The sequence below is a fragment of the Physcomitrium patens genome, chromosome 14, assembly GCF_059467195.1.
Source record: "Physcomitrium patens ecotype Gransden chromosome 14, ASM5946719v1, whole genome shotgun sequence".
NCBI lineage: Eukaryota > Viridiplantae > Streptophyta > Bryopsida > Funariales > Funariaceae > Physcomitrium > Physcomitrium patens.
The window spans coordinates 13,087,520-13,106,711 of record NC_143423.1 but is presented as its reverse complement, the minus strand read 5'-3'; the positions used below and the strand labels follow the sequence as shown (position 1 = coordinate 13,106,711).

General features: G+C 36.1%; 3 protein-coding genes across 4 annotated transcripts; 2 read left to right on the top strand and 1 right to left on the bottom strand.

Annotated features, from left to right (window-relative positions):
* The first annotated feature begins 13 nt into the window (after nucleotides 1-13).
* On the top strand, nucleotides 14-4,679 carry LOC112291298 (putative arabinosyltransferase ARAD1). Of its 2 annotated transcripts, none has more exons than XM_024538486.3 (9): nucleotides 14-1,306; nucleotides 1,457-1,630; nucleotides 1,952-2,109; nucleotides 2,375-2,522; nucleotides 2,744-2,862; nucleotides 2,984-3,122; nucleotides 3,348-3,458; nucleotides 3,676-3,744; nucleotides 3,935-4,679. In XM_024538486.3, the coding sequence occupies exons 1-9, from the start codon at nucleotides 914-916 to the stop codon at nucleotides 4,055-4,057; spliced, it is 1,434 nt and encodes a 477-aa protein (XP_024394254.1). In that variant the 5' UTR covers nucleotides 14-913; the 3' UTR covers nucleotides 4,058-4,679. The 2 variants fall into 2 exon arrangements, with proteins under 2 accessions (XP_024394254.1, XP_073394692.1); XM_073538591.2 differs by having other exon boundaries at nucleotides 1,952-2,160.
* LOC112291300 (small ribosomal subunit protein eS28) lies at nucleotides 4,409-6,018 on the bottom strand. Its single transcript, XM_024538488.3, has 3 exons — nucleotides 5,948-6,018; nucleotides 5,269-5,410; nucleotides 4,409-4,678 (listed from the first exon to the last, which is right to left on the bottom strand). The coding sequence occupies exons 1-3, from the start codon at nucleotides 5,948-5,950 to the stop codon at nucleotides 4,626-4,628; spliced, it is 198 nt and encodes a 65-aa protein (XP_024394256.1). The 5' UTR covers nucleotides 5,951-6,018; the 3' UTR covers nucleotides 4,409-4,625.
* Nucleotides 6,019-8,709: 2,691 nt separating this feature from the next.
* On the top strand, nucleotides 8,710-11,823 carry LOC112290985 (uncharacterized). Its single transcript, XM_024537886.3, has 6 exons — nucleotides 8,710-8,850; nucleotides 9,850-10,048; nucleotides 10,209-10,276; nucleotides 10,585-10,748; nucleotides 10,931-11,186; nucleotides 11,429-11,823. Exons 1-6 carry the CDS (start codon nucleotides 8,818-8,820, stop codon nucleotides 11,591-11,593), a joined length of 885 nt encoding a protein of 294 aa, XP_024393654.1. The 5' UTR covers nucleotides 8,710-8,817; the 3' UTR covers nucleotides 11,594-11,823.
* The last annotated feature ends 7,369 nt before the right edge of the window (nucleotides 11,824-19,192 follow it).

Sequence of the window (19,192 nt, the reverse complement as noted above, 5' to 3'; positions counted from 1 at the left end):
TGCGCATACTGCGACAAGACTCTAAACATCGTCCTCTTCCCATCTAACTCTATTTAGCCAGTGCATCCTTGTGGATTAGATTCTGACCACGGAAATATCAACTGGTTCTAGAGTTGACGTGCTCCACTTTGCGGACAGAAGAATTTTTGGAATGTTTTAGCCAGATAAATGTTTGTGTTCGAGGTTATTTGACTAATGTTATCCAGGAAATTGAGACGTTAAGTTTTGATTGTTTCGAAGGCATTGAACCTCCGTATATCCATGATATTTGCATGAATATAATTACACATTCGTAACTTTCAGCAACTACGATCGTTATGTTGATCTTGCACGGTCTGGAATAGCAAGAAGCTGCTGAAGGAAGTTGGGGTTGTTTACAACAGTTGTGATGAATGTGAGGTTGCGACCAACGCACTGGTCGATTTTAAAGCAAACGAATGATAATTGTCAATTAAGTCAGCACCTTGATTGAAAGACAAATGTCAGGCAAGAGTTGATTCTGCTTACGATTTGGGCACATTTTTCTGTAACAGATCAGAAGGATTTCTCTCAGCAACTGGGTTTACGGTATATTGGGAGGTTCTTGAGTATGCACTTAGTTTGTTGGCCAACGGGAGGTTGTTCAGAGAAGGGAGGCGGAAGATGGGAAATAGAAATAGAGACGTCAGCTGTTGGAAGGACTACTTTGATTGAGGTCGCCAATGTTTGTGGAGTGGGAAAAACTAAGTGTCACTGTTGAAGAACCATGTTTTGGCTGTTTCTCTAGCTTTTTGTCCTTTTTAGAGCTAAAAATCTTGAGGGACCCTCGATGTGAAGTTGGCGGAGGTTAGCGAAAGGCTCTCCGGTAGGTCGCCGCTTGAATTCCAGCAGGTGGAGTAGCTCATGCATACAATCTGGCTGCACAACCAAGATAATGTCAAGAAAGGTGTCAAGACTGTGGGCTGTGTTGTTATTCCTCGTCATGGCATGGTCCACCTGGAATGCGACTGATTACTTTCCTAGAAATCTCCACCCAACGGTCAATACTCCTGAAATTTCATTTCTGGCATCACTCCATGGCTTTCTGATGAAGCATGCAGAAATCTCCTGGAAAGTATCTGTGGATTCACCAGGTATTGCAGTTCATGGAGAGGGGATTGATAGGTCTCCGGGGAGCATACCGACGTCGCCACCAACGTTGAACATTTATGTGTATGAAATGCCAGCCAAGTTTACAACCGATTTATTGTGGTTGTTTCACAACTCTCTGGATCAGACTGTAAATTTAACGTCCAATGGCAGCCCTGTGCATCGGCTTATACAACAGGTTTATCTCCGTTTACTGTTGCACAATTAATCCTCTCACAAATAGAGGCAACATTGGTCTTGCTCAAATCAGTGTCATTTGGACTACATTACATTCGGAAAGTCCATCTGTCAAGAAACTTTATGGGGTGTTCGTGGGCCGAAATTGCAGCATTCAGTGGACTTTTGGCTCTTTTCGGACTTGATGACACGAGAGGATAAGCGGCTTCTGAAAACATTCAGACGAGTGAGCCATCAGGAGCAGGCAGATGTGTATTATGTCCCATTCTTCACAACGATCCCCTTCTTTCTCTTGAGTAGGGTGCAAAGCAGAACGCTTTACAGGGTATGCTTATCTCACCTTATTGGAAGGAATGTGTTTGTCTTGGTAGTATTGCATGGCTTTCTCAAGATCGAAGAGAGATGGAATGCTTCCAGAGAACTTGATATAGCTTCATGCGGGTATGGTAAAGAGGGCAGAAAAGGATGATTAGCACCACAGATGCTTCTTATTCTGCTGAGGAGTAGATCGCTTGGCATAATAAGAGCTGAACAGGTTTACCTATTTCTTGAAACAATGGTCATCTCTACTGTTCTTAATGCCCTCAATGTCCTTCAGATAGTTATGTTGTGCTGATAGAGCCACAGAAATGTTCATTGAGAACAGGAGGCCGTCAAGTGGATAACAAGGCAAGCGGCGTGGCAGAGGTCAGGTGGACGAGATCATGTGCTCGCAGTGCATCATCCTTGGTCTATGAAATCTCATCGCAGATTCCTAAAATCTGCGATCTGGTTGCTCTCTGATCTTGACTCCTCCGGAAATTGGTATCACTCATTCTTTAGTGGAGAGTTTTTTGTCGAATACAACGTGACAATGTAGGAAAACCCACGCTCTCAAGCCAGTGTCTATTGGGAAAATTATTTGCAAGACAACATGTAAAATTTAATCGAACACCTTTTTAAATGCTTACGATGTACTTCCTTTAGAAATCTGAGTATTCCTGCCACTTATCCTATGCATGCATCACAAATTAAGCAGACGCTCCTGATCTGATGTAATATTTGTGTGACATTTATGGTCTGGTCACAGGTATAAAGAAGGAGAAGTTTCACTCGAAAAGGATGTGATTATGCCTTATGTTGCGAATGTCGATGCTTGTGATGATAATTGTCTTGCAACTTCTAAACCATCACGCAAGACGCTGCTCTTTTTTCAGGGCAGGATTGTCCGTGGTTCGGTAAAGCAGTGTTGCATGTCTTTGTTGTAAATATTGGTTCAAAGCTTTGCTAAGGAAACACAATCAAAGTATTGCACTGTCGTGATGAAAATAGTGCACGTATTCAAAATATAGCATCTTTTCATGACTCGAGTCAAACTTGAAAATTCTCATTCTAAGTGGAAGTGCTGGAAATGGAGCAAAAGCCTGCAATTAATGACCTCCAAAGAGATCTTTGTCAGGCTGGAAAGGTTCGCTCAAGGTTGGCAGCTGTGTTGCGGGATGAGAAAGAGAGAATTGTGTTCCAGGAGGGGTTCAGTGGTGCAGAGGGTAAAGCTACCGCGCAGCATGGAATGCGGAGGTATTTTATGATTTACTAATTCATATAAGTGTTCACTTTGTTTATATTGCTAATTTGGAACGTAGCTCATTGTCAATATTGTAACATGAATACTCGATTCCTGATGAGAGAGGAATGGCAGTTCTGTGTTTTGTCTCAGTCCGGCTGGAGATACGCCATCATCGGCTCGTCTATTCGATGCAATTGTGAGCGGTTGCATTCCTGTCGTGGTCAGTGATGAACTGGAGCTACCTTTTGAGGGGATACTAGATTACCGACAGGTTGAGTCCTTGGCAGCATTCTTCATTGTTGTCGATTCCCTTCATTGGTGTTTGGGTATTATATCGTACATGAACGAAACAACTGAAACCTCCGATGATTTTCCTAGATTCAAGATAACTGCCTAAATTTTGGTGAGTCTGTGAGCAACAACACTTACAGAATTAGAGCTGGCGGTGTTTCCTTAATTACTTTCCCTTAATCAAGGAAACATGACAAACTTCCAGGTAGCCCTGTTTGTGCCAGCAGCACGGGCTGCTCAGAAAGGATGGCTTGTAGCTCATCTACGAAATAAAACACCCCAGGATGTTGCAGCTATGCAGCAAAGACTTGCCCAAGTGAGTTGCGATCGTGCCAATGAAATGCTCAAACCTCCTCGCAACTAAGTCCCATGATACGAAGCTAGAAGAATAATCCTGTCTGCCCGATTACAAGTACCTTGCTATGTTCAGTAGAATACAGATGTCAAAATATTATCTAGATTTGATTCTAAAAGTTCTGCAGATATTGTTGATTGATATTAACCATTCAGCATGAGTTGTGAGATCTGCGCAGTATGGAAGACACTTCCGCTATGGAACTCCTGCACAGCCGTTGGGTCCCGAGGACTTGACGTGGCGCATGGTAAGGGCACATTCAGGACATTGAGGGCTCGGCATTTTGCTCTCTGTCACTATTTGTGCACATCTCTACAACACTTGCTATATGATTAATTTTAGGAAATGAAATTTGAATGTACGATACGTAACGTATAATATGTTTGAAATTTGTTCAGAACTAACTGTCCTATTTCGAGTCAATTACCCTTTCCCAGGTTGCAGGGAAGCTACAAAGTGTGAGACTGCACATACGCCGGTCGCAAAGGCTAGTCGAAGGTGCTTTGGGCACATGTAACTGCCAGTGCACTCGAGCCAATTCGACAGCAACTCGACTGTAGAGAACCCTCACTGCCAAGAGGGTAGAAACGAGACACACGTATTGAGGAAGCTGTGATAGGATTCATGACGTTCACAAATGAAGACGTTATTTGATGCTGACTGCAAAGCATGCAATTGATAACTTAATTATTAGTGAAGTGAATCGTCCTAATTGTGTAAGAAAAAGACAGTTGTCGGTCAGTATTGTAACTGTTATGTGAAGTGTTATTCAAGATAATTCAACACATCTGAGCAAATAGTTAAATTTCGCTAAAAACATCAGTAATGATCTAAGTGCCAAGAGTGGACAAATCTAGCAAAATTGCAAATCCACCCACGCCAGTCATTGAACAGTATGTGACACCAATCTCTCGAAGAAAGTGAATAGATCCTCAATTCATAAAAATGCCAGAATATGCCGTGTAGGCTGAGTGGAGCTTTCTGTGAACATGTTCATGTATGGAGCTACATTTTCCGGTATGAGGCCAGCCAAAACTTGAGAAACTCAAGCTGTGAAGACCAATGGTACATATTACCACTATTGAACTTCCGATACTGCATCATTGAATTGCCATTGCAGACTGTTCCTTACCGCAACCTTCTTGCTTCACGCTCAGACTCGAGGAGAGTCAGAATGTCACCTGCAAAGTCATAGAGAATAAAGTTAACAAAGACAATTTGATTGAGCACATTCAAGTTCTAAGCATGAACTCCTAAAACATTGAAAATATTCCCCATGTCCATGAAAAAATAGCTAATACGGAAGACATATAACAAAACGAATTCCTGGGCTGTCGGTAAGAGAACTACGAACTACAATTTCGTACTGCAGCGACAATTAGTTCAAGTGTGTAAACGCAAGCAACATTACCATAAAACCCTCGTCATCACATACATCGGATGTCTCCCACCATAGATATCACAATCGCACGAAGTAAAGATGAAACATAAGGAGGAAAAATTCAGTTGACAAGATGTAGTTCTGCACTGATTTATGTAGTTTCAGACTCAGGACGCTTCATCACAGAATTGAGCGAGAGAGAAAACATGTGGTGACACACGAAGATCCGAACTATGTAAATTCACACACATTCGAAATGCACACGACTGAGGTGATAAGTAACCCCATAGATATCTAATATGACAACATCATGTAGGTCCTCATTCCTCCAAAATTCTATCTTTCTTAGTAGAAAATCTTACAAAAATCGAACTTGATAAGGTAGTTTACCTTCACGCACGGGTCCCTTGACGTTGCGCATGATGAGACGGTTCTGGTCATCCAAGAACTTAACGCGCACCTGGGTCACCTGACCTCGGGACCCAGTACGCCCGATCACCTTCATCACAATAGCCAACTTCACGGCGGTATCCTGCACCATCGAATATCGTAACTCAGTATCTTGTCAAAATCCCAGAACCCTAGACGCGTAAAGATAAATAATTAAAAAAACAATCCAAGAAAAATAAAACCTAAGCAAGTTAGGCGAACGACACAGCATGAGACACTAAAAGCAACAATTCATACTCAACAAACAAACATCAACACCCCAAAGAAAACCTAAGCCTCGAGCTTAAACAAACACGAAATTAGACACAACCTAAAATGACAACGCAGTTACATATATATATATATTCAAAAAAATAATAATAATAATAAATGAGCCCTTGAGAACTTGAAGAGCTCTCGCACCTCTTCACATTCAACCTCAGTTTAACCCCCAGCTTAGCATCATTCAAATGATACATAAAAATATACATATCAGTAGTAATCGATCCCGTAGTGAAGAGACAACACCGTGCTCATAACCTAGAAACCCTGAACCTTAAACCTACACTCAGCGCTACAAAAGATGCCCACTCACTGACCCAGCAAGAGAGGTCAAACGAAAGAGGGGATTGGAGTGTACCATAATGTAGTCGAGCGAGAGAGCGAGTTGACAAACAAAGGGGCCGAGGCGCGAAGCCGCAGACTCACGAAAGATGGCGAAAGAGATCTGGCCACAACAGAGCTTCTCTTTCTTCTAGCTCTAGGGCTTGGCTTGGCTTGGCCGGGCTTGGCCTGTGGCTTCAGGCCACTCTGACTGGCAAATAAGCAAGCAGTCAGGCAGCGTTGGACACACCCTCTTCGTTCATCCAGTTCTACATCCCAAATTCATCTATCATTCGTTGAGTTCGCTCACTTCGAAGCTTAGTTGAATGTGGCAGAGTTCGTGGCACTCGTTTGCACTTCTTTTTTTTGTTGCAATTATGAAATTACACGTATGTTTCAAAATTCCTATATATAGATAGAAAGATAGATAGAACTGTTAAATTTACCCAAGTATTTACTAAAATCAACCCACCCACTCTACCTATTATCAAAAAGTTCTCCACTATGAGAGCCATATTGGTCAAAATCAAATAAAAAATGAATGAATCCTTAACCAATAATAACGATGATGGGTGGATTGATTTAGTAAATACTTGGGCTGCTTTCAAAATTCCCTATATATATTGATAAAGATGTTTTTATAATGATTTAATGTATCTTGGTTGGAAATGTACTAATGAAAAAGGTACTTGAAGTTTTTGTTTTGAAAGTAGATATAGAATTCCAAGTGAGTGTCCATAAGGCATGTTTTTATAGTCTTGGTTTATATTCTATTATGTTGTTGTTCTTCATTTGTGTTCTTTGATGGTAAACTTAAAGCAATGTTTATTTTCCTATTTTTTCTTTATTTACACATCACAAACATTATATGTGATTATTTTAGTATTTTACACTATGACCACCATTTGCATCATGTTATAGGTTGTTAATTATACAATAAATTTTATTCCAAAGATTATTTATACTTTTCTTCCAAGTCAATATTTCTTATTTAAATGAAATCTTTCATTTTATCTCTCTTTTTATATAAATATATATATATATATATATATATTAGTGGAAACTCATGCCATTGACCACAAAAAAGCTATAAAAGTGTAAATTGTGATTGCTAAGTCAAAAATTGACCTCTCCTAAAGAACTATATATATATAGAACACCAACTTACAAAAGTAAATGGACATGTTCCATTATTGCTTTCATACTAACTTTGAATTACTTCAAGCATTTTATACTCTTAAATATAATAAGCTTGTCTTATATACAAAAGTACAAATGCATCTATCATGTCTTTGATATCATTCCATTGCTACAATATCTCTAAAATAATAATAATAATAAACTAATTGGAACCAACTACCTTGTGTTCATTGTTCTTTGTACAAAGAAGCAAGCCTTTTTCAAACTCTAAAAAAAAATTGTTAAAATCTAAAAAAAAATTGTTAAAAAACAGCAGAGAAATTTTAATGAGAAAGAAATTAAATTTTGTTACAGATCTTGTAATTTCCCATAAAGAAATCCAAATATTTTTAATTAGGTAATATAGCAATTCAAATTGTAGCAATTAATGCTTATGAAATTCAAACTTTGTTTTGATTTTATAAATGTATATTTTTTGTATATTATTGTTAGCATTTTAAAAATATTGTTGAGAAATTTAAAGTTTTACATGCCTTACAAAATTAAACACAAATTTTATCTGGTTTACTATGTAAAAAAATCATATCTCTTATTTTTCAAAAACTGATTGTAGATCTGAATTTTTTCATAGCAATATAACAATAAAACAATGAGGATATTTTTTTTTGTAATTTTTTGATCCTAAATTTATCCATTTTAAGTAATATAATTGAAAGAAATATTTCAATTGAGTTTTGAAAATTAATAAGTTACTCAAAATCTTAGTCAAATTATTCTTTTTTGAATCAAGTTTGCACTAAAAATAATGGTTTAAAATTATTTATGTATTGAATTTGGAAAAAAAAAACAAAAAAAAAAAAAAAAAAACAAAAAATCAAAACAAAACAATATAAACAAGATATTATTATGTAAACATTGAAGAAATATATGAGGAATAGAAACAAAAATGCTTTGCAAATCATACAAGAAAATAAAAATAAAAATAAAACACAAAGATTTTATTATTATTAAGATATAGTCATACTCAATTGAATTAATACAACATAATATAAATAGGGGAATATTAAATAGACCCAAGTTATTACTAAATCAATCTACCCACAATAAAGAATATGGTAATCATGATGAATGCAATTGGTTGTCATTGATTTCTGATCTAGTAGTGGAGAAATGAATCTAAAGTTTCTTTTTTTCTTTTCTTTTTTCATGATGGTTAGGATGGGTGGGTCAATTTAGTACAAACCTGGGTCTATTTAACATTTCCTCTAAAGAAGCATCTCTGTGAGAGATTGCGTGTTGGAGCACATGAACGAACCGGCCAACAAACGAGCAAACGAACGAACAAACGAAAGAACGAAAGAACAAACGAAAGAACAAACGAAAGAACGAAAGAACAAACGAAAGAACAAACGAAAGAACGAAAGAACAAACGAAAGAACGAAAGAACAAACGAAAGAACGAAAGAACAAATGAAAGAACGAACGAAAGAACAAATGAAAGAACGAACGAAAGAACATACGAACAAACGAAAGAACAAATGAAAGAACGAACGAACAAACGAACGAAAGTAGAAACGAATGAAAGTGCAGACGTGGGGTTTTGGCAGGGGCTCCTCCTCCTTAGCAGCGGCCCTCGTCTGTCTCCCCTCATCTCCCGCTAACATCCAATTTGCGGGAAGGAAGTGTAAGATTCAATCTGTCTGTCTGCCGCACAGATTTGGCTGCGCTGCCGTGGAAAATCTGTCACCTGGGCAGTGATTATGATGCGATGGCAAACCGCGCGATCCTTTCAACCGTTGTGGTAAGTGTCCTCTTGTTCCTTTTATTTAGACCTATCCATGTGTTTTAGATTTAGTTAGTTATTCAGGGGGAGACTCGCGGCGAAGCTCTGGTGTAGGGTCACATGGCGGCTGCTGGAAAAGAGAAATTCAGTGCGATCTTCTTTAGCAGGTTTAGAGTGAGTTGCAGGACATTAGGTGCGTGGATTTGTTTTGGACACTGTTGTGCACGGGGTCACAATGCCAGTTTTTGGGTCTTTTCGATGTTGAGGTGGGTCTTGGGTGTGTGTGTTTCGTCGGTCCGTTTTATTGTCGCTTTTTTGTGCGGTTTAGCGTCCAGGGCCCCAGTGTGCGCATATTTCAGTTGTGTGCAACTTGGGTCCCTGCAATTGTGTCGGTACTGAATAGTTTCTGGTCGGTATGATTGAAGCTTATCAAAGCAGCCACGTTCAGTTCTTTGTCTCTAGAGTCTCCTACAAAAGATGAGTCATTTCTCTGTTTCCTTGCGTTTAGAATCTTTTCGCAAGTGAAAGAATTGTCTGCCTGCCCGCTCTATGAGTGCGATGAAATTGTTAAACATGTTTATTAATCTTGTGACTCTTGGAACTCGTGGTCGTGGAGTATGTTTCGTAGCCTAAGTTTTGAAAGCTTACGGTTGGACATAATATGCCTTGCAGTGTTTGCAGATACAATGGTCTGGACTTTACGTTCTCGATTAGTATTAGAAATTCTAGTTTTGTAGTCGACTTTAAAATGATTCTATGTGGGATTGGGATCTCAAACCCCAGGTTTTAAACGGTGAGAGATGATTTTTAGAAGGAGAGACCACACATGGACAACTCTCGGTAGTTTGACCTACGACGGTGTTTTTCCATGATGTTTTGAATGGTACCCAAGTTTTTTCATACAAGGGTATGTGAGCGCATAAATAAAAAATGAAAATTTTGCATTGTGGATATTTTCTCTTTCGATTGTACCAGAAAGTATTGTTTCGCTAACTATTCTGAGCTTGTGCTCTTCAGAACTTGGAAGATGATGACGACGACGATATTAAGCTTCCCAGTAAGTCTGGGGACGCACTTGCTCCCCAGCCACCGGGAACTATTTCCGACAGCAGGTCTCCCTCCTATGTGAGTGACCTGGAACAAGATGATACCGATGACGAATTCAAGCCTCTCTTTGATTATACTGAAACCGTTCCATCTCCAACCTATTTTAGCGGTTAGTGATTTCCATGCAGTTCTGGGGCATGTGTCAACGCTTTCAACTTGCAACTTGAATTACCATTTGATACTGAGCTTGGCGAGATAAATTCCTTAGTAGAAACAATCTGCATGGTGAATGATTCCCCCTCTATCTTTTATTGCTGGTTTGGGTACAGATGACGATGAGGACGATTTCAAATTCTCATCAGCTCCTAAACGCAGGTGCGTTAGGGCGCAAGCTAAGGTATGCCCTTAGATTTTCATCTTAACGAATCGGGGTGGCTCTGAATAGATTCACTTAATCATTTTTTGACCATGTTTTGTAATACATTGTAGTGGCGTTGATGTCCGATCCCTTTCTTCTTTTATGAGTAGCCCGTGGCAAAATCACTTTACGATTCAGGCGATTCATATATACATGAACCAAGTTGTTCACTTTCACTATCAATTCATATAAGGAATGAAGCTGTGGCTCTTAAACATGAGCGTTAAGGATGCAAGATCCTTGGTCAGCCTGGATTTAATTCTGATCATAGGATTGGCTATGATTAGGAACCATCAACACCAAGTCCTCAGGAGGAGATAGTCACTGTGGGTGATGATGATGACGATGAAAGCTGGTTGTTACCCTCGCCCCCAAAGTCCTCGCCTCTCAAGTTTCCGAATAGGGCTACGTCTGCATTGCTTTCTGCAAATTATGCATTACACCAATTAAGGTTCAAAACTCACTTTGATTTCAACACCTGTGCTGATCGAAATTGATCTAATCTAGACTTGCAGTACATAATAATTAGGTTCGGAAGGTGCGTAATCTCTAGCACCTATGAGATAATAGGTTTGGTACAAGATACCTTTGAAATGTGGCTTCAGAACATTCATGATATGTTAGTATCTACAGGCAGAGTCAGACTGAGCTGATGGGGCTACAATTTGCGGCATCACCAGAGGGAATAAAAAGAGTTGAGGAGCAAGCAAAGCTGCAATTACAACATCGTCCAGACCCGGAGTCTCCTTTGGCCGCGAATACTTCCAAGGATTTGAACTTTCACGAAGAGATACTAGAGAGTAAATCCGTTACTCCGGAGAAAAGAGAGAAAGTTTTGCTTAAAGTGCAAAACAAAACTGGAAGTTATCAATCTATCCGGATATTCATGGTGAGAGAATGCAACCGTCTCTTGTAAGGAATTACTGGTGATATGGTTCATATTGTTAAGCAGATCATAGTTTTCACCAGACTGTTAAGGCTCCATTGTGGCTTTTACATATTCTCATTAGTTATTTTCAGAGTAAGTGAAGTTGTTTCAGTAATTTGTTTTTCTTTTTTCTGGTTTCTTTTTAAATTCTTCATCCGTATAATAAGGACTGATTGGTAATTTTGTGTATGCCGATTTGATAGACCGACAAATTTGAGAAGCTATTTAGCGTATACGCGGAAATGGTGGATGCTCCGCTTGCAAATCTGAGTTTTTGTTTTGATGGGGATCAACTCTCTTCTTGCGGCACACCTAAGGAGCATGACATGGAAGATGGTGACGTCATTGAAGTGTACAGTAAAATTTGACTGGATTTTCAATCTGTATTTATATGAAGATGTTGAGGTGTAGAAGTTTTACATCTGCCTTGGGAAGACATAGATTGGGAGTGAGCTTCTCTTGCAAGTCAGGAAGTAGTCGGATGATCGAAGTTTAGTTTTCAATGACTTGCTAAGCTGGGGGATTTTCAGAGTTGCGAGTGCCCCTCGAAGCGTTTGTAAATGGCTTGAAACTTTTAAAGATACATTCTTTGATATTTCATGTGATTACCCAGTTTTATGGGGTTGTGTTTAGAACATAGTTTGGGAGAACCGTTTTTTCTTGTAGCAGTAGGTAGAATCTTTTGACAATTTCCAGTAGATAATAAGTTGTCCACATAGAGAGAACCAAGAGTAGTATTTTTTCAATCTAAAATTTGTAATCACCTTCTCCTTATGGAAAACACTGGTTGCTTAAGAAAGATTCAATTTTATCATACCAGGGTCTAGGTGCTTGTTTCAATCCGCAAAGAGCTTTGTGAAGTTTGCATAGAAGATGTTAATGTCTTGTTCTCACAAAACCTTGTGGTTGGGTGATGTGTATTTCCTCCTCCAAATCACTATGGAGAAATGTGGACTTTATTTCCATATGGTAAAGTTTCCAATTCCTTTGCACTGCTAAAGCTATCATCATATTTCTTCACAATCAATTCCATGTTGTTGCTCAAAGCCACAAACTATCTTTTCTTTTGCAAGGCACCAAGGTTGAGCTTGGCTTTGAAGACCCACTTGGTAGAAATAGGTTGTTTGCCAAGTGGCAAGGATGTGAGTGTCTGTTATTATCATGTATAGATTGCATTTTGTTTTCCATTGAAAATCTCCTGTCAGCATCCTTAATGGCTTTGTGATAGGAGGTTGGTTCCATTATAGGTAGAGTAAGAAATCCACAAAAGTAATCTTGTATCTATTTTGGTGGTTTGACGACTTGTTTATTGGAGCAAAACATTGGGGGTGATGTTATAGAGGTAGCTGGTAAGTGTTTTATTCCTTGTGGACTTGTGGTTGGAACTTCAAGCGTGTCTAGTTTTGTAGAAGAGTTGTCATTGAGATTGCCAGTAGGCCAAGTGTTAATATCATCAAAATTTGTGTGATAGGATATAAAGTTTGATATGGGAGTTGATGTAGAGATTCCTTCAAAGATAGATGAAGTGTCTTGAGTTGATGTAGATTGAGTTGGTGAGATTGATGTTGAGGTCAACATTGAGGAGTTTGTGGTATGTAGATTATGAGGAAATAGTATAGTGTTTGTAGAGGTAGGTGTAGTCTCGATGTCTTCCTCATCATTGTTGTTGTCATTGGAAATACCTTTCTCTGAATAGAGAGACTAAAGATCTTCAGTGATGAGTGTTGTCATGGTGGAATCTAAGTTGAAGAAGCATGTTTCATCAAAAGAGACATCCTAAGTGATTTGAATTTTGCGGCAAGCAAGAAGGTATACTCTGTAACTCCTAGACTCATCATCAATTCTTATATAGATGCCAAATTTTGATCTTAATTCAAGCTCATGGCATTGTGTGTTGTCTTTTCCTATGTAGCAAAAACATCCAAATGCTTTGATAGAACTATCTGGTTTTGTGCCATAAAAGAAATAATCGGGTGACATACCTTGGTTTGCACAAGCGAGAGTGCAATTAATAAGTTGTACAACAGTATGGACTGCCTCAATCTAAAGAAATAAAGATACTCTTCCACTTACAAGCATACTTCTAACTTTGTCCAAAATTGTTTTATTTTTTTGTTCCAAAACACTATTCTTTTAATGTGTTTGAGCAATAGAAAGTTGTTAAGTGATCCCATGTTCCTGTAGGTACTACAAAAAATCTTGTGAGATGAATTTGCCTCCTCTATAGGAAAGGTGGGTGAGAAAATCTACAATCTTGCTAGAGGTTTTTAATCTTAGGAAAGGTGGGTGAAAAAATCTACAATTTTGCTAGAAGTTTTTAATCTTAGGAAAGGTGGGTGAGAAAATCTACAATCTTGCTAGAGGTTTTTAATCTTAGGAAAGGTGGGTGAGAAACTCTACAATCTTGCTAGAGGTTTTTAATCTTAGGAAAGGTGGGTGAGAAACTCTACAATCTTGCTAGAGGTTTTTAATCTTAGGAAAGGTGGGTGAAAAAATCTACAATTCTGCTAGAAGTTTTTAATCTTAGGAAAGGTAGGTGAGAAAATCTACAATCGTGCTAGAGGTTTTTAATCTTAGGAAAGGTGGGTGAGAAAATCTACAATCTTGCTAGAGGTTTTTAATCTTAGGAAAGGTGGGTGAGAAACTCTACAATCTTGCTAGAGGTTTTTAATCTTAGGAAAGGTGGGTGAAAAAATCTACAATTTTGCTAGAAGTTTTTAATCTTAGGAAAGGTGGGTGAAAAAATCTACAATCTTGCTAGAGGTTTTTAATCTTAGGAAAGGTGGGTGAGAAACTCTACAATCTTGCTAGAGGTTTTTAATCTTAGGAAAGGTGGGTGAAAAAATCTACAATTTTGCTAGAAGTTTTTAATCTTAGGAAAGGTGGGTGAGAAAATCTACAATCTTGCTAGAGGTTTTTAATCTTAGGAAAGGTGGGTGAGAAACTCTACAATCTTGCTAGAGGTTTTTAATCTTAGGAAAGGTGGGTGAGAAACTCTACAATCTTGCTAGAGGTTTTTAATCTTAGGAAAGGTGGGTGAAAAAATCTACAATTCTGCTAGAAGTTTTTAATCTTAGGAAAGGTAGGTGAGAAAATCTACAATCGTGCTAGAGGTTTTTAATCTTAGGAAAGGTGGGTGAGAAAATCTACAATCTTGCTAGAGGTTTTTAATCTTAGGAAAGGTGGGTGAGAAACTCTACAATCTTGCTAGAGGTTTTTAATCTTAGGAAAGGTGGGTGAAAAAATCTACAATTTTGCTAGAAGTTTTTAATCTTAGGAAAGGTGGGTGAAAAAATCTACAATCTTGCTAGAGGTTTTTAATCTTAGGAAAGGTGGGTGAGAAACTCTACAATCTTGCTAGAGGTTTTTAATCTTAGGAAAGGTGGGTGAAAAAATCTACAATTTTGCTAGAAGTTTTTAATCTTAGGAAAGGTGGGTGAGAAACTCTACAATCTTGCTAGAGGTTTTTAATCTTAGGAAAGGTGGGTGAAAAAATCTACAATTTTGCTAGAAGTTTTTAATCTTAGGAAAGGTGGGTGAGAAAATCTACAATCTTGCTAGAGGTTTTTAATCTTAGGAAAGGTGGGTGAGAAACTCTACAATCTTGCTAGAGGTTTTTAATCTTAGGAAAGGTGGGTGAAAAAATCTACAATTTTGCTAGAAGTTTTTAATCTTAGGAAAGGTGGGTGAGAAACTCTACAATCTTGCTAGAGGTTTTTAATCTTAGGAAAGGTGGGTGAGAAACTCTACAATCTTGCTAGAGGTTTTTAATCTTAGGAAAGGTGGGTGAGAAATTCTACAATCTTGCTAGAGGTTTTTAATCTTAGGAAAGGTGGGTGAGAAACTCTACAATCTTGCTAGAGGTTTTTAATCTTAGGAAAGGTGGGTGAGAAACTCTACAATCTTGCTAGAGGTTTTTAATCTTAGGAAAGGTGGGTGAAAAAATCTACAATTTTGCTAGAAGTTTTTAATCTTAGGAAAGGTGGGTGAGAAAATCTACAATCTTGCTAGAGGTTTTTAATCTTAGGAAAGGTGGGTGAGAAACTCTACAATCTTGCTAGAGGTTTTTAATCTTAGGAAAGGTGGGTGAAAAAATCTACAATTTTGCTAGAAGTTTTTAATCTTAGGAAAGGTGGGTGAGAAAATCTACAATCTTGCTAGAGGTTTTTAATCTTAGGAAAGGTGGGTGAGAAAATCTACAATCTTGCTAGAGGTTTTTAATCTTAGGAAAGGTGGGTGAGAAACTCTACAATCTTGCTAGAGGTTTTTAATCTTAGGAAAGGTGGGTGAAAAAATCTACAATTTTGCTAGAAGTTTTTAATCTTAGGAAAGGTGGGTGAGAAACTCTACAATCTTGCTAGAGGTTTTTAATCTTAGGAAAGGTGGGTGAGAAACTCTACAATCTTGCTAGAGGTTTTTAATCTTAGGAAAGGTGGGTGAGAAATTCTACAATCTTGCTAGAGGTTTTTAATCTTAGGAAAGGTGGGTGAGAAACTCTACAATCTTGCTAGAGGTTTTTAATCTTAGGAAAGGTGGGTGAGAAACTCTACAATCTTGCTAGAGGTTTTTAATCTTAGGAAAGGTGGGTGAAAAAATCTACAATTTTGCTAGAAGTTTTTAATCTTAGGAAAGGTGGGTGAGAAAATCTACAATCTTGCTAGAGGTTTTTAATCTTAGGAGTTGTATATCTTTTGTAGGTAGTACTATAGGATTGTTGTTAATATCAAAGTTGTGAGTAAATAGGTGTTCTAATTTATAAAGTCCATTGTCAGGGTCTCTTTGACAGTTGTCTACAATGCTTAAATAGTAGATATAATAACACATTCTTAAGGTCCAAAAATGTAGAAGTTGATAACATCTATGATTTATTCAATAGATAAAATATTCCTCCTTAGGCCAAGAACATAATAAACTCTTTTGAGAGTTTTTATTTCTCTAGTAGGCATGGACAGATTAATTGATCATTCGCCTGCAATTACATGGACATTATTTCTAGCTAATGTAATTGTACTGCTATGGGAGTGGTTTATTTTGTCAAAGGTAAAGTAGTTGCCAGTGAAGTGCTTTGAAGCACCAAAATCTAAGGTCCATTCACTAAGTTCAAATGTCTCTAGAATAGCTTCATCACTTAGTAAATCAATATGATATAGATCTTCATAAGTCACTTTAAGTACCACACCAAAGCTTTTCTTCAACTCTCACTTATTCTTGACTTGTATCATATCATTGATGATATCCAAGATCCACAAATTGCTTGGAATTAACTTAAGAAGATGTTTCTTACGAATGGTATATTTGACACCATGGTCATCAATTGTTGGAGACACTTGCAAATAAATAAACATTAAGATGTTAATTTTTTTATGCAACATGTAAATGATGTCATAAGAAATTTCAAAGTTGTCAATTTAAAACTTCTAGAAGTTATAATCCATCATATCTTGAATTGTTTACCAAAACATTTTGAAAATCTTATAATCCACATACAAAATAAAAAAGACTTACCATCTTTAGAGGAATTGTGGAGTTGACTTTACATAGAAGAAACTAATGCAATGCTTAAGGAAATTGAAGAATCAGCTCATGAGGTTCTTTTCATGAAGATTTGTAACATCTATCACAATTCTCTTTATAGGGTGACTTCACACCATCAAGGTTGGAATTGTAGTCTAGCATATGGTCTTCAAGGCCCTCATCACCATCATCGAGTTCTCTCATAAGGACCCTTCATTTGTAGATGATGCAGGAAAAAAAAAAGACATACTTTGCATGTATGTTGAACCCTTGCTAACATGATTTTTGTATCAAGGCTACACCAATTCTTGTCCAAGTGTTGAAAGCTTAAGTGGTTTCTCATCTACACCACTAATACACAACCATGGAGTTAATTTTGCTAAAGTGACTTATGAAGATCCTAAAATCTTGATTTAATGACAAAAAAACTTGAAGTTTTCAAGAACCACAAATTTGAAACTTCACGATCTCAACAACTTCTGACATTGATTTTTTTTTTTTTTTTTTTTTTTTTAATTTTTTTTTTTCATTCATTTTACTCAAAACTCTACTTCCCTGAAATCCATCATTGCACCTCCTTGTCCACAATCCATCACTTCCATCTCACAAAACTGCAAATCCTAACTATTTAGCTTTCCAAAGACTTCATCTGTAGCAAAATTTCTAATACACTTAAAATTTGAACTCTAATTACTTGGTTCTTTGCCAATCACATGACCTTGTAATTCATTCTCTAGAAATATTAGTTGCAATTCCTCATATTCATGACTAGCTATATGAGCAATAGATTCTGACCTCCAATTGTACAAATACCATATTTTGTGATATCCCATAATATTATATTTTTGCAACAATCCCATTCATCATGTCACTATGTATGACAACGCAATAATAATAAAAACCCAATATATATAATATAAAAAATTAAAAATATAATTATTTTATTTATCTGTATTTGAAAGTTTTTAATGAATATTTTAAAATGCAATTAATATGCTTTGTATCCCAATTAAATCTACAGGGGTATAAAAACTGCTAAAATAAATTAACAAATAAATTAATAATTAATAATATTATAATATGAGAATTAACTTAAAGACTTCATTGATGTTGGTTCAATGATGATAGTCTTTAAATATGACTTTGGACTTGCTCAAAAACATAAAATTACATGTATTTAAAATTATAAAATATATCATGTTCAAAATAATGATTAAAAAGATTTTGTGGTTTGACCTTGAACATGAGCAAATGAAAGCTTATAAATGGATACATAAATAAATATACTTACTTATTAACTGAATAGGTAACATGATTATTTGTTTATATGTAGTATAACCTAGCTTTAAAACCATAATTTCAGACAAGATTGAACAAAGAATACAATAAATTACACAAGAATATCATAATTAAAATTTGATGAATTCTTTAATTAACAAAAATTCTTCAAAATGATTATGATATCAATAATCTATAATATTTTTAGTAAAATTCCATTAGATGAATTGGTTGATTATATACATTATATTATTTCTAAATTTATTACTTATTTTTTAAAAAATAATTAAAATTAACTAATGACTTAAGAAACTTTTATATATATATATATATATATATATATACATGTATGTAGAAGTTCTATATATATATATATATATATATATGAACAAATATAAGAAAATGATGTGGCATATTTTATATAAATTTTGTATATTAAGAATATGAAAAAATATTAGAAAATATGCCACATCATTTTATGAAATTTAAAAGGTTGATTTTTTTTGAATTACCATAATTCAATTTTTTTAAAAATAAACCATGTCCTTTCCCTTATATTAAATTAAATGACACTTTTTTTCTTTTTGAATTATGGCAAGTGAAGTTTTGAACTACTTCAAGTTTAACTCACTCTAAATTTAAGTTTTATGGTTCACCATATTTATGTATATATATATATATATATATATATATATATACCTGTCATAACCAACTGTAAAGGATTCACTTTAATAGAATTTCAATTTCAGGTAAATATTATTTTACGCTTGGAGATTAATATTATTTTCCAAGCGTAAATTTGGCACTTGACTGAATAAATGTATCTGCAGAAATTCAAAATTAAATATGTTTATTTTTGTTGATGTGTATACATCTATGTAATAAGTTATATAATTTAAAATCTGTATTTTGATGTGTATTTTTATGTATGATATATTTAAGTATATATGTATATATGTATATCATTATTTTATTTTATTTTAATGTATTATAATGAAATATTACGAAATATTTTAAATATTTTAAATCATAGCATAGGAAAAATCATAGCAAAAAACTTGGCTTGTTTACAACACATAGAAATACATTGATCTGTCAAAAATAAAATATTTCTTCAGGATAAAACTTATCATTGTACACCTTGAATTTATTTTATCAAATCTTAATAAAACATA